The sequence below is a fragment of the Dromiciops gliroides genome, chromosome 1 (genome assembly GCF_019393635.1).
Source record: "Dromiciops gliroides isolate mDroGli1 chromosome 1, mDroGli1.pri, whole genome shotgun sequence".
NCBI classification, from domain to species: Eukaryota; Metazoa; Chordata; class Mammalia; order Microbiotheria; family Microbiotheriidae; genus Dromiciops; species Dromiciops gliroides.
Genome location: NC_057861.1, coordinates 653,598,611 through 653,622,689, shown reverse-complemented (window position 1 = coordinate 653,622,689; position 24,079 = coordinate 653,598,611). Strand labels below are relative to the sequence as shown.

General features: G+C 37.9%; 1 protein-coding gene across 1 annotated transcript in view; it reads left to right on the top strand.

Moving 5' to 3' along the window:
* The window catches only part of BNC2 (basonuclin 2), a 516,527-nt gene extending 493,705 nt beyond the window's left edge, over positions 1-22,822 (top strand). Inside the window, exons 5-7 of the mRNA XM_043975806.1 lie at positions 3,687-5,656; positions 6,066-6,131; positions 22,162-22,822. Of these exons, the coding sequence (XP_043831741.1) occupies positions 3,687-5,656; positions 6,066-6,131; positions 22,162-22,822 (2,697 nt within the window). The remainder of the gene's footprint in view (positions 1-3,686; positions 5,657-6,065; positions 6,132-22,161) is intronic.
* The last annotated feature ends 1,257 nt before the right edge of the window (positions 22,823-24,079 follow it).

Below are 24,079 nucleotides of genomic sequence, written 5' to 3'. Positions count from 1 at the left end.
GTCAGGAAAAAAACAGAAGAGAGGCAACTGAAAGAGGATTAGTTGTGACTACTCTTCATAGACATTCACACTCAGAGATAAAAATGAAAAGACAGATTATAGACAGATGTGTGTGTTTGTGTATCTAGAGCTACATTAGCACTTAGAGAGGAGGAACGTAGCAGTATATGTTTTCACATGTTTGTGGTGTTAGTAGCAAACAAAAAGGAAGTGGGATGGTTAGACTTGGGAACAATAAATTTTAATGATTATATCCTGTGGAACTAGACTGAAATTTTAGATACCTTACATATAACCCAATGGGATTTGCATTTTTAAGAGAGTCTTACCAATTATAAAATCCAGTAGCAACTACTCTTAAAGTTAAACCACCATTGTGTTTTGGGCCACAAGCCTTCTGATGTGTTCATTATCACTGTTGTGATATTTGGATTAATCATTAAGGAGAAGAGGAAGAAAATAGAAATTGGAAAATTTTGTTATGAAAATGTAGATGGTGAACTATGATTGAATGGTTTGTGGGAAGAAAAAATGTGCTGTGAGAAATTGTCAGAAAAAAATCAATAAAATTACACGAGACATAAAGAGTGTTTTGTGAACTTCTAATCTGGTACTCATGTAGTCAGAAAGATTCCCATACTTGTTATTTAATTAAAAAGGTTAGAGTCTATCAAATGGATAATGGATTAATTTTTTTTTTTTTTACAAAAAGAACATTTCAAGCCTTAAAGATAAAAACAAAACAAACAAAAAACCAAAACCCCACCCCAGATGGATGGAGTTTAGCAGTTCATTTAAAAATGTTCTTTTTAAACATGGCTTATATTGAACCAGATAGAAGTGGTGATAATATAACATGGTAAATATGATAAGAACTTTTGTAGTGTACTTGAAAGTTTTCAAAGCACTATACATGCGTTTTTTCATTTGACCATCCATGGTAGGATAGTCTGATGAGTTACGTGCTATAAAATTATCCCTGTTTTACAGATGAGGAAATGGAGGCTCAGAGACATTAATAATGTGCTTAGTATCATGCATCTTTTAAGTTTTGGGAGGCAGAATTTGCATTCAGGTCTTCCAGACTCCAAGTCCAGCTTTTTACCTACTATACTATGTAGACTTCTATTGAGATTCTATTAGAATATGAAATGATTTACACATGAAGCATGGACCACATCATGCAAATAATTTCCATACCGTTAAATGATTCATAGACTGAAATAACAGGGAGATTGGAAAACTCAGACATGGTAATAAAGGAATCTATTTCTCTATGTAGGTGGACATGGATTCTCTGTAAACATGCATGCTTAGACTAAATCTTTTAAGCCAATGAAGACTTACCCTTGTCTCCATTTCTCACATTATTTTATTTTATTTTTGTGGGGCAATGAGGGTTAAGTGACATGCCCAGAGTCACACAGCTAGTAGGTGTCAAGTGTCTGAGGCTGGATTTCAACTCAGGTCCCCCTGAATCCAGGGCCTGTGTTTTATCCACTGTGCCACCTACCTGCCCGGACTTACCCTTTTCTCACCAGGATCTCCACTAATTTTAGGATCACAGAAATGTCAGAGCTGGAGAAGACCTTGAAGATTACTTTGTCCCAACTTTCTCATTTTATAGAAGAGAGTGAGGCCCAGAATGAAGTTACTTTCTCATCACCATATAACTAATTAGATAGTAGCAGAGCCAGAATTTAAATTCCAAATCCTATGACTTTCACTTTACCTGTGTTACAGTTTATTTTTCTGTAAAAAGGGGTGGGGATAATCATACTTGTACCCTCTAATTCATAGGGATTTTTGATGGAAAAAAACTTGTAAAAATTAAACAACTACATAAATTAAATTGTTAGGATTATTTTTATAACATAAACCATGTAGCCACTGTCCAAGGAGAGTCTGACATCCAGAACTCAAGAAGAGCATCTCTTGCAATGCTATATCATTCAACAAACAGTTCTATACATCTACTTTGTATAAGGTCTGATGCTAGGCACATAAAGAGAGGCAACTTAGTACAATGGAAAGAACTCTGAATTCAGAGTCAGAGATTCAAATGCCAACCCTGTCACTTATGACTACTATTGTGACCTTGGACCATGGGCCTCAATTTTCTTGTTTGTACATAAGGAAGTGGAACTAGATGAACTAAGATAACATTCAGCTCTAAAGTTGTAATTCTTTGGCACAAACTCTGCCTTCAAGAAATTTATATTCTAATGAGAAAGAGGAGAAACAGTCACCTAAATAACTATGATCAAGATGGAGAGTGAGAAGGATAAAGAAGGGGGTACTGGTGAGAAGGGGAGGGATTATGTTCATTGGGAATTATGGGGGTAGGGGTGTCAGGGTTAACAGAGAGTAAGCACCAGACACCTTGGTTAGGCCTTGAAAGAAGGGGGAAGGACTTTAATTAATAGATGGGTGTGAAAGGAGTCAATTCCATAGGCAGGAGGTAGCATGATTGAAGGCACAGAGACAGAAGAATGTAGGACAGAAAACTGGCATTCTAAGCTAATGGTCAGGGTTGATGAAAGTGTTCTGTACCGGTGAGAAGAAATAGTGCCCCAGAAAACGATGGAGTCATTCATGTGTTTGACTGGATTTCTATCAATATGCCCTGAAATGGATTGCCTGACATTACACTGCAGAATTTTTAAGTCCTACCTCCAGGCAAATCTCATAGTTACCAGCCAAAATGAAAGTGTGAAATGCTTTTTAATGTATATTTAACAACAGATAGTCTGGTGATTACTGATGTGTATTCTCAGTGGACTTTCCCTTTGCTATCCAAAGTAGATGTTAAGAGTCAACATTTTTACACATTTATGCTTCCCAAAACCTAGTGCATGTTTACTTTTTAAATATCTATAACTGTCATTGGTAACAAAATATTTTTAAAGAGTCAAATTTTTTTGTATCTAAATCACAGGATTTTAATCAATTTCTTCTAACAGAGGACAGCCACCTTTCTTAGTTGTTATATATTTTTTTGTTTTTACAAACTGCCTTTTTCGGATGCCTTTTATTAAATGATACTAAAACATTACCTCTACACACACACACACACACACACACACACACACACACAGACATAATCACTCTACAATAGTGGGTGGGGATTTTTGTGGTGACATTTTAGTCATTCTTTTAGTTCAAAGCTCTGTAGACCTACTTAAAAAGATTTTTTTATCATTGAATCCAGTATGTCTGCTCACATTTAAGGAATAGATTCCACAGAATGAACTTAATTCGTTCCTATGGTGTCACCCTTTAATAAGGATTAAGGTACCATTTTCTACATTTACTGTGGGTTGCGCAGCAAGAGTTCACGTCTTATACTAATGTATGCTAAACAGTTGCATAGTACATAGATCACTGTTGTTAAAATAGCAGTATTGAAGGCATTTTAGATCACAGAGCCCCAGTGGTCTAAATTTTGTTTGCCTTGACATTATTAAACTCAATCTGTTTCTCTAACTGTGACTCTAATGACTACATTTGCATGGCAGAAAAGTTTGCTTTGTGGGTCGACTTCAATTAACAGTGAGTGCCTGCATGTTGTTTTCTGTACTCGTTCCATGAGCAGACAGCAGAGCACCTTCAATTGAATTGAATAATTATGCAGAATCAATAAGTTTTTGTGTTTGTCTTTGTTGTTTCTTTGATGTGGCCTCTAGGACGCTGCTGGCAAGGTGCTAGACCGCTGGGCCATCATGTCCCGAGAAGAAGAGATCATTACCCTTCAGCAGTTTCTGCGGTTTGGAGAAACCAAATCCATCGTCGAGCTGATGGCGATTCAGGAGAAAGAAGGGCAGGCTGTTGCTGTACCATCTTCAAAGACAGATTCAGATATAAGGACTTTTATTGAAAGCAATAATCGCACCAGGAGTCCAAGTCTCCTTGCTCACCTGGAAAACAGCAATCCTTCCAGCATCCATCACTTCGAAAACATCCCTAACAGCCTTGCATTCTTGCTTCCATTCCAGTACATAAATCCAGTCTCTGCCCCACTCCTGGGATTACCCCCAAATGGTTTGCTGCTGGAGCAGCCAGGACTGAGGCTTCGGGAGCCTAGCCTTTCAACCCAGAATGAATATAATGAAAGCAGTGAGTCAGAAGTTTCTCCTACACCTTATAAGAATGAGCAAACACCCAACAGAAATGCTCTGACTAGCATCACCAACGTGGAGCCCAAAACAGAGCCAGCCTGTGTGTCCCCCATTCAGACTTCTGCCCCAATCAGCGATTTAGTCAAACCTGAACACACGAAAAGTTCCTTCCGGATTCACCGAATGAGAAGGATGGGTTCAGCCTCTAGGAAAGGGAGAGTGTTTTGTAATGCATGTGGAAAAACTTTCTATGATAAAGGTACTCTCAAAATTCATTATAATGCAGTTCACCTGAAGATCAAACACCGATGTACCATTGAAGGCTGTAATATGGTCTTCAGCTCCCTACGAAGTCGCAACCGCCACAGTGCAAACCCCAATCCCCGCCTTCACATGCCTATGCTAAGGAATAACCGAGACAAAGATTTAATCCGGGCTACATCAGGAGCTGCCACACCTGTCATAGCAAGTACTAAATCAAATCTCACTCTCACGAGCCCTGGCCGGCCCCCAATGGGTTTTACCACTCCCCCACTTGACCCTGTCTTACAGAATCCTCTCCCTAGCCAACTGGTGTTTTCTGGGTTAAAGACTGTGCAGCCTGTTCCTCCATTTTATAGAAGCTTGCTCACCCCTGGAGAAATGGTGAGTCCTCCAACCTCACTCCCCACCAGCCCCATCATACCAGCTAGCAGTGCTATGGAACAACATCCCCCACCTCCTTCTGAGCCAGCAGTCTCAGTGACGGTGATGGCTAGTCATGAAGCCAGCGCTGACTTGGCCCCCAAGAAGAAACCTCGAAAGTCAAGCATGCCTGTTAAGATTGAAAAGGAAATCATCGATACTGCTGATGAGTTTGATGATGAAGATGATGAGCCCAATGATGGCGGAGCTGTGGTCAATGACATGAGCCATGACAATCATTGCCATTCCCATGATGAGATGAGTCCAGGGTTGTCTGTGAAAGATTTTTCCAAGCACAGTCGAAGCCAGTGTATCTCCAGGACGGAAATTAGGAGAGCAGACAGTATGACTTCAGAAGACCAAGAACATGAGAGGGACTATGAAAACGAGTCTGAGTCTTCTGAGCCAAAGTTGTGCGAGGAATCCATGGAAGCTGATGACCGCATGCACAGTGAAGGGAATGAAAAAGCCATGATGAATAACGAAAGACCCGACGAAAATCACAATGAGCCCTCTCACCAGGATGTCATTAAGGTGAAGGAAGAGTTTACCGATCCCACATACGACATGTTTTACATGAGCCAGTACGGACTGTATAACGGAGGCAGCGCAAGTATGGCTGCCCTTCATGACAGTTTCACGTCATCTTTGAACTATGGCAGTCCTCAGAAGTTCTCCCCAGAAGGTGACTTGTGTTCTAGCCCAGACCCCAAGATATGTTATGTGTGCAAGAAGAGTTTCAAAAGCTCCTACAGCGTGAAGCTACACTACAGGAATGTTCATTTAAAAGAGATGCATGTCTGCACAGTGGCCGGCTGTAATGCTGCCTTCCCCTCACGGCGAAGCAGAGACAGGTCAGTAAATCTCCATTGACTGCTGCTGCTGTGTGGTTCAGTAATGTTGGACTTAACGTAAGAAAATCCAGCTTAAGGTGTTTTTTGAAGCATTATAGAGATTGCCCGCGGTGATCAAATGCAACCATGATAATGAAGGATTGTCGCAGTTGGTGTTTGTTGTGTATTAGCATGCAGAATCATATGCCATTTTGCCCAGTGATGCACGCCATTATTTTGTGTGCTTTGTGTGTATGTGTGTTTCCATGCATCCAGGTGTGTATAATTACACATGTACACAACACCCTTCCCTTCCCATATATCTTCACTTAGAAGCCACAGCTTCTGTTTTATATATAATTGCTTTTCCCTGTGGCTTTTTAATTAAATAAATATATTATCTTCATACACACATATCTATCCAATATAGAAACAGAAATTTACGGATGGAAAGAACCATAGGTCCAGGACATCGGGACACCCTGCATCTCCGTAGGTATAACCAGAAATGTTATGATTCCTTAAATGGGTATTCGTTGTGTCCTTGAATTTTTTTTTAATGAGTAAACATATTTGAGAAAATGGGACAGAAGAAATCTTTAGACTAGGGATTGGGGGGGGGTTATTGTTATTGTTATTGTTTTTGTTTTTAAATAATATCAGTTTCTTCCATGTGCTGGGGTAATGGAAATAATACTGGGATAGGAGCCAATAGATGTGCAATCTAGTCCAGCCCTTGCTACTAACTAGCTGTATAGTTTTAGATAAATCACTTAACTTGAGCTGAAGTTCCCTCATCAGGGGTCAGACTCCATGATCTTTAAGATTCTATGAATCTCTCATGCACAGTTAATTAAGTGCAATGAGAATCATGCACAGAAGGGAGGGGAAACCCCTATGCAGTTTGGGGATCAGTTATACTGTATCATGGCCAGCCTTCAGATGACATCACAGTGTAACTATGTTGCTTCAATACTGAAACAGTTGGGTTTAAACAGAAGCAGCTGGTCCTAAACCTCTTAGGCTTTTTATACAATATTCTTTTTTATTCCTAAAGAAAAAGTAATATAAATGGAATTTGTCAAGGTGGTCAGTGGTGGGTTAAAACAGTTCTACCACACTTGTGGAAATATGCTGGTGAACAGATTGTTTACATAATGCAGTATTCCTACTATAGTCATAGTGGTTGGTTCTTGTTATTACATTAAATGTAGTTCGTCAGTTGTGAATTTTCCCATTTAAAAAAAACTAAATATTACAGTGTGGTGGGGGGGGGGCGGGGGAAAGCAATAGATACAGAAGAAAGAAATTAGACTCGGTTAACAAGTTGCCAAACAAGCACCCATTTCCTAAAGCTTGTCCAGGTCAATTTGTTGGTTTGAAATTTTCTGCACAGTACAACACAAAATGAAAGATCATCTGACAGGTAGACCTTTTTGTCCATTAGGTTTTTTTCCAACAGCCATAACAGTGGATTCTAAAAAGTCAAATAGTGCCTATTTTAATGGAGTGAGATAAAAAGCAAAAGCTTTTCCATTAGCCACTCTTTATCAGGATATAGTATTGAAGAGGAGCCCTTGTCTTTGAAAGACTTTGACCCTTCTACCAACACCTCATCCTTTCAAACTTGGCTATAGTCTCTTATGCAGATTTCCTTTATCTATTGCTTTTTATATTCCCAATATATTTAGATTAGACTGATAAACTCTGAATATAAGAGATTATCTCTTTAGTGTCCAAGATGGCATTTCAGATTTGTGATTTATATGTTATTTATTGCTTTACAATGGTAAATGTTTGTTTGAGATATCACACCAAGAATAATGAAGCTGAGTCATTGGGCATTTATTAACAAAAAAGGGCATTATGAAAACCTGCAAAAAAGTGATGAAGGGAAAATATTTGAAGACTAGTAAATTCATAAGAATCTTTATCATGATTTCTGAAAAACATGTTCAGACATACCATTAGAATAAATGACACTGGGACAAAAAGGCTACACACCTAAAGATCAGGATGGTTACTTACATGAAATCACATGCAAACACACTCTCCTTTTTATATCATAAATAAGTTCCTCTTTGCAATATCATTGATCTAAAGCACTTGTTGGTAACAAGTAAATCTACTTGTTTATTTCAAAGACCAAACACTGATGGTTGACCAGTTATTTAAAGATCAGATCAGTCTCTTAGATAACTCCATCTAAGTTGGGAACATACATTCATAATACTAGGACATTTTAGGTTAGTGTCATTTTCTACGAAATGAGAAACCATTTTTTTTCCTCCAGAATATATATTTTTAAATTTTTGTCACATTCTAAATTAATTTACTTATTCAGTGCCATACCAAACTTCCAAAAATTATTTCATAGAGCTAGAAAAAATAATAACAAAATTCACATAAATTTTTGTCACTAATGTGAAATATCACCCAGAATTAACCTTTTAATGGGAGTTCTATAGTTTTAAACAAAGTTCATTTAAAAGATTATTTAAATAAGACTAAAACAGGGACAGAACAAAATTGTTTTTATTTGCACCAAAGACTAAATAATTATAATTGGGTTTTGTTGTTGTTGTTTTTATTGTTTTTAAACATCTTGTATTTATTTCATGACCCTTTGGGGGAGCCTAATATTCTTGGTTCCTTAGAAAACTGGCTTTTTATTTTTAATGTTTCTAACCTTGTAAATAAAAGTTTAGAGACTCAGTAGTTCTACAGAGCCAGTCATGAGAAATTATGCTAGTGAGGAACATAGCTCTTTCTATTCATCACAAGGGACCATTATCTTTGAAACTTGAGTATAAAAAATGGCTGTTGATAGTATTCCCAAGTTATCGCCTCCTGCTTCTAATTCAGCAAGATGGTTAGTTTGATGTCCTACTTGCTCTATAACACAGACTGTGGTTCGCTTTTGACTGACTCTTAAAGACAACAGTTCTCACCTCACAGGCTTTCCTTTTTTCTTCCTTTCTAGCTTATTAGTCATGGAAGTCCCAGGAAACCAGTGGTTATAATTTCTTTCAAGAATTTCCTATGAATCCAAGAAAGACAAGTTTTCTTATCATCCCTCTGAGCCAATGACCCTTCCCAAGCAGAAAGCCTCCTCTCCCTTTAATCCTACTCTCCTTAGGCCCATTTCTTTTCACTCCCTGGAGACTTCGTTCATCCATCCTTGACTCTACAATGTCTGTCTTGTGCAAATAAAGCATTAGAGGAGATTTTGAGTGGGGGTGGTTGTAGGGAGGCAACAGAGACTAGAGGATACCTGAAGTAGAACTAACAAAAATCTTAGTAATAGCATTTTTCTGCTTTTTCATGTTTATAACCTTGTCTTCTGAGGATCCCAAAGTACCTTACAAAAGTAACTCATTAGTTTTCCTAAGGACTCTTCTAAGATAATTACATGATAGGTGTTGGTATTCCTGATTTCTAGAGAGTATTGGTCATGAAAAGACTGTAATTTGGTGATTGGTTAGCAAAGACTTAATACCCCTCTGTTCCTTAGAAAATAGCTCTTCCTAAGTCTCTAGGCCACATAAGATTGACAGTATGATGAAGTAGAAAGACCTCTGAGCATGGAGTCAGAAGACCTTGGTTCAAATCTGGACACTGATAATTATGAGCTATGTGACCTTAAACATGTTACTTGGGGCAGCTAGGTGGCACAGTGGATAAAGCACCAGCCCTGGATTCAGGAGGACCTGAGTTCAAATCCAGCCTCAGACACTTGACACTTATTAGCTGTGTGACCCTGGGCAAGTCACTTAACCACCATTGCCCCACAAAAAACCAAAACAAAACAAAACAAAATAAAAAACATGTTACTTAGCACCTTTGAACCAACGTCTCCTCATCTGTAAAATGGAAAAAAAAAATTACTTGCTCCACCCAAGTCACAGGGGAGTTTTTGTGCTTTATAATGACATACAAAATTTTAAAAAACCGTATGTGGATGTGATCTATTAAGCCACATTAGAGAGAAGGGTTCATTTTAATATGAAAGGGAATCTGGGGAAGAGGGAGGAGAGAGGGAGGGAGGGAGGAAAGTGGATGCTGGGTGCATTTCCTGAGGGGAGAGAATTATAAATAAGATTTCCTAGAAATTCTTCACTGGACAAGAGGGAACAAATGTACATTTAGTGAGAAGAATTGAAGTTAATTGGAAAGAGAACTTTTCATCATTGCCTTTTATAATAGTTGTTATAAATTAGAGTGAGAAACTATTACACAAGCCTGTGGAATCTCCTTCAGTGTATTACTTTGAAAATCACACATGGAGTGACCCCACCAGGGTGGAAATGGTAACCAGTCAGCAATCCATTATAGTAACACTAAATCTTTTACGTAGGAAAAAAAATGAGTGGGAAAGAACCAGGACTCTTCTGTTCCTGTCATCTCCATTGCTGAAATTTGCTGCTTGGGAGTAGGAGAATGGACTCTATCACTTATTGAGGTCTTTACTAGACATCAGTCCTATGTTGAGCACATTTTATACTGTACCCTGAAATATAGCTACAGAGAAATGACCACTTGGGGTGGTAAAATTAGGAATAATAGGACTGAACCTACAATCTCAGGGAAATTTCCTTGAAGAGCTTAGTTCAGTGTTTTTTACGTTTCTTATCATCTGGCTTTGGTTTAGCTCCCCATGAAATGATGGCTGAGTGGTATTTTTGAATCATCTGTACTTAGAATACCACATTAGTGAATTACATTCATTTTTTGGTGGGGGGAAAATAAACTATCTGCTTTTCTACAAATCTCTGTCATTAGATAATATATTAAAATCTATTCTATTTTTCACAATGATTGGCAACTTCAAAATTTCAGAACTAAAATGAGGACTCAGTTGCAGAGGAACTGGTTTGATCTGCATAGAAAGAAATCTGTTTCTCTGTTCTAATATTTCCCACCCTGGATGGGTTTTGAAAAATGGAGAAGTGCACAATCTTTACTGTTGCTTTTCTTGAGGGAGAGTAGCCATTAATTGTTGGAAGGTACATCTTACATTTTCTCAGAAAAGTAAGCATGTATTCTTCAAGGTGTGAGAAAGGTGATTTAGCCACTCTTAACCCAAATAATATTTGCTCAGGGTGATTGATAAATAAATATCAGACAAGTATTGGTGCCAAGCATGTGTCTGGCTCTTGATTGCTAGTTAAATCAGTCCAGATTTAAACATGTAAACTTCTTGATTTGTATGGAGCAAGACATCTGTATTTGGTTTATTAAAACCTGCTGATCTCTCCAGAACTAAATTTGTTCCTCTGTAGGCCTCTGGGTAGCTGTAGCTAAAAAGCAGAGACTATACTTTTTTGCTTGTCTGATTACCTGACTCTCAGCCCTGTACAGGTGTGCTTGAATAAATTAACATGAGATACCTCTGATGAGCCACTGAATACATTAACAACAGAGGTGAAGGTGTGAACACTATACTACCTGCCTCCTGTTACCACCTTCTCTTCAGCTCAGTAACATCCATTTTTCATCTTGTACTATGTTTTGAAACTCATAAAAATAAATTTTAGAGACTACCTTTCAATAATTACACATGATTATCCCAGAAGATAGCTCTGAGAAACAAAATACTTAGCACCATTTCATGGGAACTATTTGCCCTAATATAATTAGGTGCCAAATAGAAGATGTTTCTTTTTCACACCCCAAGTATAACAAGAGAACGTTTCTGAGACACTATATGTTTGCTTACCTGTACTTTAGCCAATCAGTGTGCTCTGAGCTGTGTTTTCTAAGACTTCCATGAAGTGAGCTTGTGAGATCTTGTAGCTTCATAACACACAGGGTGATATTTTCTTTTTAAAAGCTATTTGGTTTCACAGTAGAACCAGCAGACCAATAGATTTTGCCTTTGCATCAATAGCTTTTCATAGCAACCACAAAACCTTTACAGTGGCAAGTTGTGTCATCTGGATCTTTATATGTTGTTAGGGAAGCAATGAAGAAAACTCTGTCTCCTTCTGTCATGGGTCTATGTTCTGTCAGGCCAAAGTAAGCCTTTAGTCTTCTTAATGACCTGCTGGCCTGGCTGAGTATAAGACAAGCTAATTCCAGTATAAGCCTACCCCCTTTATCCTTCTACTACAAAAAGCATAGTAGACAATCACCCTACACTGAATTCCCCTGCCTAAAGCTAGGAGAATAATGTCAGATGGTTATAGACAACTATTGATGTTAGTTCCATAAACACCCCATGAGTTAGGTCTGTACTACCACAAGGATACAAGTAATTCCTATTCTACCCTGTTTCTAATCCTCCCTCTCCAAAAAGGGGGAAAAAACCCAAAAACCCCAAAACCCCAAACTGCTTTTGTCCAAGTTGTCTGTATAATTCAGGAAATATTTTGGTTATGTTTCCTCAGCCCCTAGCAGAGTGCTTTCTACTTTGTAGAGACCTTTGTTGAATTGTAGCGCACTAAGTATCTGCCTGACATTGGCTACTCATTAGTGTGGGTGGCCTGTTTGAACTTTGTCAGAACTTTTAAAGCCTTCGACATACCTGTCATGGGTCTTTCCTGACACACAGTCCTTCATTTGACTTGTTCCCTTTGAGAGGCCATTTCCTTTAGCCTTTTAAAAAATCTGTTCAGGTTCCGACCAGGAAGCAAGTTAGAAGATCACTCATAACACACACGTGCATGCACACACACATTCCAATGTAATTTGATCTCTCAGGTGAAAGACTATTTTGCCTCCCATCTCCTTCCAGCTATAAGAGATCAGTTATTGCAGATCTTTTCATTTTTATTTTGATTCTAAGAAGAAGTGCTGGAGTTGTTGGGAGATTTTTCTTCTCTCCTTTTTAAATTTCATTTTGAAAGTTGACCTAAAAGGCATTTCTAAAATAAAACAAAGCAAGCATTCTTTTTTTTTTTTAATCATTTAATGTTTTTGCTGTAAGGCTCCAAAAAAACTTCAAATAAATGGATGTGGCAGAAAATAAAAGGGTCCTGCACTTGCCAAAAATTAGTGTCATAAAAAAGAGATTTGGTAACTCAGATGCCAAAATGTGTGTATACGAGGTAAAAGAGAGAAGGGGAGGGAGGAAGGGGAGAAGGAAAGGTAGAGGGAGAGGAGAAGGGATACAAGACAAAGCGGTGCATTTCTTTTTTGCTAAGATAATTTTGTTCCCATTATTTAGCATAAAAATTATACTTTAAAAGAGCACCTAGATTCTATCCCCCATGGCAATCCACTTAAATTAAAATGTTGGCTGTAAATTCTGGATAAAAAGCTGTTATGCCTAGTGTTAGTGATCTTAACTCTAATACTTTATGAAGCTTATTACTTCTTTTTATTAACCATTGTGGGGAGGGGGAGATGTTACCCACTTTTATTTTAGCTCTTTTTCTTCTCTGTAATCTTGACTCCACCTATATAAAACCCTAAGCCCACTGCTTCCAGTTGAACATAAAAGCAAAACCATAATTTTGTTACTACCCGAATTTAAAATACTGTTAGCTATCTAGAAATAATAATGCAGAGTAAGTTATTTTTATATATACACATATACACACACTATGACAATTGACATCTGAAATCAAGGGACAGAAATCATATACAAAGGTGAAAGGGCATAGAGTACCTTGATTTAGTGCAGTGTTATGTGGAGTTACCCTTCTTTCTCTCATGGCTAAGGACCAGCAAGATTTCTTGAGGAAAAGACTGATTTGGGCCAACAGAATAACAACCCCTCTGTAGGAAGTGTCTTGGGTCTGATAGCCAGGATAGGGGAGCAACACTAATTCTGCAGCCTTTTTAGTCTGCTTTGTCACAGAGGGGGCAATGCTGGGTCAGTCAGCTCACTAGTAATTGTGTTTTACAGACTTCTAAAGCAATTGGCTCAGTCAGTCCCAATTCAATAAAAGTGGAGCGCGAGAGAGAGAGAGCACTTTTGTTCTATTTTTTACTTGAAATTATTTCATTCAGCAGTCTGTCTTTTTTATTACCAGGACTTGACATTAGCACTCCAAGCTATATTAGCATCCATTTCAGCAGTTCAGTAATGGTATTAAAAAAACACTTAACTTCAACGGTGAATGGTTGTATGACAGTACCATAAAAATCCACATTAAAAAAAAACTTATGTATTTGTCCCAGCAAATTATTTTTCACTTGTTTAACCACTTCAAAACTCTGCTCTCATGACTGGTATCCACAAGGGTTAGCATCCCATGCTAACATTTTGTTGGCTAGGGAAAGATGAAGAAAGGAGGGAAGCAAGGGGCAAAAGAAGATCCAAAAAGAGAGTCAATAGATAAGGATGCTGTGCATCCTCAAGTTAGATTACCTTCCATTTGTCAGCAGAGGTAGTGCTGGCAAACTCCTAGCACCCAAGGTGAAAATCTTGGATCTTTCTGCAGAGCTGGGATTTGATTTTGAACCCAACACTCTCCAAACTTGGGATACAAGCCTAACTACTTTGGCACTGCACTGTGCTCATAAATGACTACATTAGGTTCTAAATTTTGATTAAACATTCAGTAATTAATCAATGGTAGACATGAAGCAGTTGGCAAGGTCCAAAGCTGCAAAATGTTTAAGACATAAAACATTACAAAGTAATTAGAATATGCTCCTTCAAGAGAAGGATTGCCTCAATAAAAGGGTAAATGATAGCATCCTGTTTATTGTGGACGTAGGCAGCCAGAGCAATATGATAAACTGCTGGAGATACACATATCAGTAATCATCCACATTATTAGCGTCATTAATCATAATTCCAAAAATATGACAGCAGCAGCCAACTTTTTGACCAATTTTGCCTCTGCCTGTTGGCCATTATAACTTCACTAATAGACTGCAGAGCTCCTGTGTGTGGCAGTTTGCATTGAGAATGGAAGGTTAATTATATTTGAGCTGCTGATTTCTTCTCTCCTTGGAAAAGCCTGAGCACTTTGACAATCCCAGGAGCTCACTGTTGTTAAACCGGTAAAAGTACTTTATTGAAATTTTCTTTGTTGGTCAGGAATGAGTAGATGTTTCAAATGAGATATTAGCGCCAGGCTGGGACGACTGCTAATGTTTCTTGCTCCAAAATGATCCTTGGACAGCAAGCTGAACTCATAGTTTCCTTAAGATTTCTTTGCTCTCTCCAGTGGATGAGTAAAAAGTTCAATAGTAATAACCACTGACAGTATATGGGGGAAATCTCACAAGATTAATAGCACCCTTGGGTTGAATAGGATTTGGTAGTGGGTTGGTGGTAGTAGTTGTGATGTCAAGAAATATCAGGAAATAAGAGTATCCCTTCTGTGAAAAATTCTACATCTTACATTATGCCTACATGAACCCCCCCCCCCAAAATGAATGAAAGCCAATAACATAATCATCTGATTGTTTCAAAAAACAACAACAATAATTTATTTATTGGCAAATAGATGTAATTTCTTGTTGATCAGCTGAAATGATTGCTTTTCAACCAACTGTTTTAATTCATATAGATATTGCCATAATTTAGATTGTAAAAACAAGCTAGCAAAATTTGTTCCTATAAATTTGATCATTGTTTTATCATGAAATTATAGTAGAGAGAGGGACCAAATTATAGTAGAGAGAGGGACCATTATTCAGGAGAATACATTGCATCTTGGGAATGTGAACTCTTCAAAAGTCAGAATATAAAAAAGAGAGAAGTGATTGAGGGATTTGGTCTAGTTATCTGGGGCAGCTGGCTAAGTTAAAACTACAGCATATAACTCTGGTGCATTCTGAGTAGTTCTGCAAAATATGCCACCCAGGCCTCCCAAGTTCCTTTTTCTCAGACTAAAAAGAGCCCCATACAACTTGCTCAAGTGCATTTGCAGTTGCAGTCAGAACAGACTTCCTTTCACCATGTAACACTCCTCTCCTGTAACAGTGCAACAGGTATGTAGCTATTGAATAATCAGTCCTCTCGAGAAGCCCCAAAGTGTCGAATAGAACTCAGTAGAAGATAGGTAGAGAACACTGCTGTCAGATATTAATTCTACTCTTAACCTGAGCAACCAGCACAGCCATATCCCACCATCCTTCCTCCCTAAATGCCATCACACCCTTAACATTTTTTATGCATTCCCCAGCAATGACAAATTGGTTTCTAACTGTAGCACCAGATTTAGTATGCAAAAGGCATGTTTGCCTCTGCCAACAAACCAATAATTCTCACTAACATCTTCAGAGTTACAACATTTATAAAGTTGCAAAGTGGAGTAAACAAACCATCTGTTTGGCTTTTCCGTATATGTCATGCTTTCTTATTAGCATATTACGATTCATTTAGTAAACAAATTTGGTGATTTCGTTCACGTCAAAGTTAGAGGAAGCTAGAAGATGATTAACATTCTTGGGACAGGCACATTAATACATTGCTTCCTCTGCAAAGTTAAATGGCTTCTCAAGAGAATCACCCCTTGTTGACAAGATGAGACTGTCAATTTTGTTTGCCTGCCACATTAGGGGCCGTAAGGGGATGGCAAGCTCTGAGAGAGAGGAGCAGTGTAGGCAGCATAATTCACTGTGAATTGAGAAAAGAAGTCTAATTCTGATAAATGGTCGACCCCAATACATCCTACCTGTTATTACAACAGACGTGCCGTATCTGTGCTGTAAATTAGTTAAACCCCTAAAGAGTTTGGTGGGAGCTTATCTTCAAGTGAATAATTTGAGTGTAGAGGGAACTGTCTGCGTGACCAGTGTGAATGATTTGTTTCATATTGAAGGGGATTGAAATGACTGAATTCCACATTTTTAATTTGCAAGAACTTACTTGTTCTTTATTTCTTGCATTGAATAAGCACTTCTTCACTTTTTGGCTTCAGTAAGTGTTATAGGGCATTTTGCTTTGGATTTTCTTCCTGTGCAGGGTGATGGTTTTCAGGCCTCCTGTAGAGAAGCCTAAAATAGAAACAAATTAACAAATGCTGTTTCTTCACACACACACACACACACACACACACACACACACACACACACACACACACACACACACACCCCTCCCACTGTCACAAATGTTGTTGATTTCACAGAGCAGCAAAAATTCACTCCGAAACCACCATTAATAATCTGTAATACACAAATTATGTAGAGGAAAAGCAATAGCTAGTGACTGTTCCAGTAGTCTCAGTAAAACTGTTAATGTGGGTCAAAGAATTGTTCCTCTCACACCCATTTCTTTCAGTTTGAATGGCAGTCTTAGACTTCACTGTAGAAAAACATTGTTAAGATTGACTGAATGCCTACATATACCATCTAGCCAGGCCCAAATTAGGTATCAATCAAAAAACAAATACTTACTGAGCATCTCTAGATGTTCAAGGTGCTGTGAATAGCCAGGTTTATACTACCATTTGACTTGTGGAGGAATTAAAAAAAAGAAAAAAAAAACACTAACCCCAAACCAGAAGATAGACATTTGAGCCAAATTCCTCATTGAGGTGTATTTTAATAGAGTTAATTGTACAAGTCACAAAACTTTTTTTTTTTTTTTTGGTAATCCCTAGTTTTATAAGGCTTCATTGTTCACATCTACTTTGGGGCCTTCTTGTTGACCACTGTTGTAATCTCAGTTCAGTAAATTCAGTGGCTCAATAGTTCACTTAGCAGTATCTAGAAAGGTAGGTCTAGCTCTTGATATAAAAATACATTATGATTAATGGATTATCCAGCTCCTGATTTCTACAGCCTGACTTTGAAGTTAGCCATGACACTTTTCTTTCATTTTGAATTTCCTCCTTCCATCTCAAAACAGAACTCCAAAAGCTCATACTTTTTATTTAAAATCCAGCTGTTACATTTTTCATTTTCACAGATAACCAGTGCATTAAATAGCATTGGGCACATTGACAAGTTAAAAAGAAAACTGTTGAAGAATCCCAAGTCTGGACTTATGCACACTCGGCAAATAGCATGTGCATTTAATTGACTGCATTTGCTAAAGTTATATTCATTTTTCTTCTGTTTATGCCTAGTGAGAATCTCACTGGAGAATTGAAATAGGGAAGGAAGGTCTGGAGTCCATTCCAGTCCAATAAGATAATTTTCAGTCATCATTATTATCTTTGTCATTCCAAATTTGGAAAGAAGAGTAATTATGGTTTTCCATTCACATAAGACTTTATCATATTCAGTGCCTTCAGTAAAGTATGGAAAAAATTTGCAGTCCAGGCTAGGTAAAAGAAACATGAATTAAAGCTACTCAAAAGATCTATTGATCATTCTGATTATAGCCCAAGTTTCAAGGCTAAATTCATACCATAATTATGTATGTAGAACTTCTTTGAACAATATTCAGGTGTTATTAGGGCCAAATACTCCTCATTACCCACCTTTCTTAAAGGTTCAGCTCCATGCCTCAGATTTTTAGTTTCTAATCTTTGCTGTATCCAGTTCCTGTTGGCAAAAAGATACACTTTCTGAAGCTCTACCACATTACTGCTAGATTTGAAGGCATATGACCATTTTGGAGCCAGATTTTTGGACCATTGTCCTAATGAGTGCAACTAGGGCCAAACCTTGTTTCTACCACCCATGTTCTTCACTTCCCCGCAAGGCATTCCACTGCCCTGAGAACTTGCCCATACATTTCTGTACTTCCTACATCACCAATTCATCAACAATCAAGTAGAAACATAGCATTAATAATACTGGCACCCACAATATTGGGGTCTGGTAAAACATGCGTGCATTCCAAAGTAGAATGTCCTGGCCCCAGCTTGGATGGATACTTTCTCTAAGATGTTTTCAGAACACAATGATGTCTATGTCTAGAGGAAACCATATAAGATCATTATATTGACATCTCTTATCTTTAACCTAATTCCAATTCTGCCTTGTCTGGACTACTTCTCTTGACCTGAAGACGTTTTTCATGGAATCTTTCTTCTACTTACTGCATCTTTGGTGACTTGATTCTTTGTTTCCTTTTAAGAATATTGTTTTTCTCTTATGATTTCTGGACCTTTCTGGTTTTAAAAGTTTTTTTTTTCCAAAAGAAGTCTCGCATTTTCTTTGTTTCAGTACATTTCAAAGTCTGAATCTATATATGAACTTTACAGTCTCTATCTTTCTTTTTTTTCCCCTTTTTTCTTCCCTGTTCTGCTGATCCATAGAAACTTATAACATTCCCTAAATTGCCATTAACCCTGGGTCTTTGTGTCTATTTCCAAATACATTATGATAACTAATTGACTGCCACAGAGTATGACACCTTAGGGTTCCAGTTAAAATCAAGTGCTGTTTTTTGCTCTTTATCAGGAGGCTGAATTCTGACCTGGAGGAAGTGGTCAACTCAACTGATGTCAGATCATGTTTCTAAAAGGATTCTCTCTCCTTTTCCTCCCTGTCCCTTTTCCTCCTCTCTGCTTTTTTTCTTCCTCACCTTTTTTTCCCCTCTCTGTCTTTCACATATCTTATCCTCCCTTCATTTTTCCTCATCCTTTCCCATACCTCATCACAGATTTTCCAAACCATCATTGCAAGAGTATATTAGATGACTTCCTACTATGCATTCTTCCTATCCCTACTTGAGTGTTTTTGCATATGGCCTTTAGGAGGATTATTAAACAAAAATGAAATAGATTAAGAAATGAACATAAAAGAATCAATTCTTTTGAACTGTGGTTGCATAATGGAAATCGACTACTATGAATGAACCCGTGTACAAAAGTTATGAACAGCAGAGCTAATGCACTGCCATGAGTTCATCTTTATTATTGCATTACACCTGAATCAATTGATAAAGTAGCTTTTTTTTAAAGCCAGGGATGGCACTTAATTGAATAAAAGTCAATGTAATTATATTAGCAGAAGCCAACGGTACTGCTGACAGCGGAAAAGGGACACTGTTGAACAGAGTGCCAGAGCTGGTCTACACATTTCTGCACATCGTTTGGTTGACAGATATTGAGGGCTGGTACATCACCTAATTAGATTACAGATTTCCACTGCTGTAAGTGGGATCCGAAGAGAAACATCTCTTCCTATTACAGTATCAACCGAGTTGTCTATTTTCACAAGTCATCTTTGGGAAGACGTGTCCATCTGGGGGATCAGTGTGTCCTTTTCTCAGTGTTAATTTATTCCTGCTTCTTTATTCAATGATTCTTGATAATATTGCTGTGTGTCTGGCTGCTGTTTTCTCAGCAGTGAACCAGGGAAATGGTAACTGCAGATGTGTGAGAAACAACAGAGAGCTTAACCTGCCTAGTTCTAGATCACAGCAATCACAAAATGTGTGTTTGTGAATTTAAGACAGGGAGAGGTGTAAAAGAAAAAAAAGAGTAGAATTTCATGAGTGTCTTTCAGTTAGCAGGTTGTTGTTTTTTATCAATAGAGTAATAGTGCATAGGGTAGCTCTATTTCTGCATTCATACAATGACTCCAGTGGTGTCATACCCACATATCAGGATAAAGGCTTTCACAGTAGGCATTTCCTGCACTGTGCTTAGCAACCTGCACTCACAGTCATCTGCCATCTGACACTAAGGAAGCAAGGAACAACTGTGTCAGAGCAGGGACCACAGGGACAACTTCTGTTTATCATTCATGTATCTGCACACTGCATGCATCTGTTTAGAACTCATTTATGGATGATGATGATGCTGTGAATTTGGTTTGTCTAATTTGATTTATGATTTTGGATTGTGCAGCTGATCTGATAATCACCAAGACAGCAGTATGAGATGATGGCTTATGACAGAAAATGGTTTTATGATCAGAACATGTTAAATCCCTATTTTATTGTTTAAGTTTAAAAAAAAAAAACCAGATGTCTAGAATGTGAATTTGTTTTCTCTCTCTCTTTCTGTCTCTCTCTCTCCCTTTCTCTCTTTTTCTCTCTCTCTGTCTCTCATTCTTGCTTTCTTTTGTGATCGATTTAGCAAAAGATTAGAAAGCTGATCTTATTATCACAAGGTAAGCTCAGCCTTCCTAAGTGCAGTGTGGAGAGGTGTATGTAACACCTCTGCTCCTACAAAATCAAGAGTGCTATTATTGTCTTGTGGGGAAAGGTGGAAAACCTTCCCATCTTCTTTGTCTATTTGGCACATACCTCTCAACCACCCTTCATTTCCAAGGAAAATCATCCACTCTTGTAACCAAATTGACTAAGTGACTTCTTTGGGTCTTAAAGTCCTTTTTTAATTTTTTACAGGCGATATCTCAAACTTTGCATTTGCCAATTTTGGTTATTTTAATTATAACAATCCAGTATAATGTTGAACTTCTCTCATTCCTGAGAAGTTGTAATTGTTATTATTATTAATTCTTTTGGCAACAGTAGCTTTCATTTTAGATATTTCTTTAACATGTAAGCCTTGTCAGGTGGAGAGAGGTATATGCCCATGGGGGCTTTTAAAATAAATGGGGGGAAAGACTAAGGCGATGTTTTTCAGATAGATAATAGCATATTGGACTTTGTAAATCATGACATCCCTATGGATGCTTTGGGACAAATCCTATATTTTCTATACACACAAAACTCCCAGGAAGTTGCACATGAGTTTTGCTTGTCTACAAATATAGGATTTGATTAAAAATTGAGATTGGATTTGGGGGTGGGGTATGGGGGGAGAGAAGATCATTGATTGTGTGCACATATTTATCCTGGCCCTAAGGTTTTGTTCTCCTTCTTTAGTGGGAGGGGAGAATTAATTTTTATTTTTAAAAAGCAAAAAGTCTGCAATTTTTTTTCATTTTTTTTTTGTACTGCTGAAAACAAATCTAAGTAGTTGAAAAGCATGTTCTAAGGCAAATATTTAAATGCAGGAATTTTTCAAAAGTATATTCATTTTACCTTTCTATTAGGTTGTGATTCCAAATATCTTGAGAAAATAGGCTTTATTCTTAGTATTTTATCTTAAATTGCTAACATATAGGAGGGTTATTATTTTTAAAACCCTTTGCTTGGTAGATTTAAAACTACCAGGTGCCATACTTTAATAGTCTTCATTAATACTCAGACTCATACAAAGTAATGTCATAGGTTTGATTCTATAGCTCACCCACCTCTGTTAATTTAATTTTCTCACAATTTCACACCATGGCCTCTGAATTTCTCTACAAAAAAGTCTTACTAATGGAAAACTAAAATAGCCTCCTCAAAGAGCATTTCCCATTTCTTTCTAGACTGTCCCAATGGCATGTTCTAAAAGGCTTGTATTGAGGTCTCTTGCTGCTGTATGTTCCCATGTGCGCACACACACACACACACCCTAGTCAAACTAACAGATCAGTTACTCAGGAAAAGCAGCACAGTTTGGGTTTTGAATTCAATGAGAGGTCTGACTGTTTCACAAAGATAATGTTAGTTTAGGACTCCCCCATTACCACCTCCACCACTTACCCATCCTGAGTCCTGAGGAAATAGCAGAAATGTTTATGATTTTAAGATGGTATCATTGGCAATGAATGTGCTTTATATGCTATCTTGATGAAAGCAGAGTCAATTTAAAAATGCCCCCCTCTTTTCTCATCCCTCCCTTTCCCCCACCTGCCCACCCCTTCCCCTCTTATTTTCCTAGACACAGTGCCAACATAAACTTGCACCGAAAACTGTTGACCAAAGAACTGGATGACATGGGCCTAGACTCATCTCAGCCCTCCCTTAGCAAGGACCTCCGTGATGAATTTTTGGTGAAGATCTATGGTTCACAGCACCAAATGGGGCTTGACATAAGGGAAGATGCCTCCTCCCCAGCAGGCACTGAAGATTCCCACCTGAATGGCTATGGGAGAGGTATGGCTGAAGACTATGTGGTCCTAGACCTGAGTACCACCTCCAGTATCCAGTCCAGCAGCAGCATCCATTCCTCCAGAGAATCCGATGCCGGGAGCGATGAAGGGATTCTCCTCGATGACATTGACGGGGCGAGTGACAGTGGGGAGTCTGCACACAAGGCTGAAGCCCTTGCCCTCCCTGTAGGCATTGGGGCTGAAGTTCCCGGATCCCTCATGTTCAACAGTGTGTCTGTGAGCAATGGTGGAATAATGTGCAACATTTGTCACAAAATGTACAGCAACAAGGGGACCCTGAGAGTGCACTACAAAACAGTGCATTTGAGAGAAATGCATAAGTGCAAAGTCCCAGGTTGCAATATGATGTTTTCCTCTGTGCGCAGCCGAAATCGGCATAGTCAGAACCCGAATCTCCATAAAAACATTCCCTTCACTTCAGTAGATTAGTTTTAAGGATGGACACTTCAAATGCCAGCTCTCACCAGATGGCCTCCATGTTTGAACTGCCATATTCAGTCTGTGTGTATGTGTGTGTGTGTGTGTGTGTGTGTGTGTATATATATATATATAGTATATATATATATACATACATATACATATGTGTATATACACACATATGCCTGTATGTGTGTACATATATACATCTATTTTTTTCTTTAAAAAAAAAGAAAGAAAAACACTAGGTGCTTTTGGGTTTTGTTCTTTTTCCTTTATATTCTTGGGAAAGGGGTGGGATCTTTAAAATGAGGGTAAAAACAAAATGTTCTTTAAAAAAAAACAAACCACCACCACACAAATTTGCAACTAGTCCCAAATTTATTATAAAGTTACTTGGTCATCTCCAAAGAGACAGTTTGTTGTACCCATGGCTGTTGCCTGCAAAAAAAAAAAAAAAGCCAAAAAAAAAAGAAAAAGAGGAAAAAAGAAACAAAAAAGGAAACTCTAGTTGTCTTTGTGGACTTTTAAGGCTTTGAGAGAACCTTCAACTAAAAGCATGGCAGATTCACCTGTAAATATTTAGCCTCGAGAGGCCAATGATGTAAAACAATTGTATTGATGGTTGTTTAACTCTTCTGTTTAATTTTTACAGTTACATTCAGCTGTTATATATGCAGGAAAATAATAGTTTGCTGGCTAGCTCTATCCATTTATGTTAGCTTTAATGCACATTTTTAAAAGATACATGCTCTTGTTTTTACTACCTGCTAGATATAGTGGTAAACAGGTGCTGGCATGCTTTACAGCACTGGTCTGATAAAAAAAAATGTCCTGTACTATTACATAAATCCAGTCATGCACTTTTTTTTCATACACTACAAGGGGATGTGTAATATCCATGCTTACTTTTTATCCTTAAACTATTGCCATACTCAGTAAGTGTCTTTAAAAAAAAATACACTTAGATAAAAATGGTCTGGTCAGTATAGGGCATGAATGCCAAACAAAAGTATTATTATTAACACAAAACTGCCAACTTTGCACAAGTTTCCAGAAAAGAAAATACAATTAGTCACTCAACATAACCACAGGCCAATTTGTCGGCCACCAGAAAACCGCTTTAAAAAAAAAAATACAACACTTGGTGATTCTTTCAAGTGCCGAATGTTATTAGAATCAACACTGCATCCTTCTTGCTTATATGTTAAATTATATAAAAGGAGAACAGAATTGTGGTGTGAGACAGCCAAGGCATTTATTCTTTTG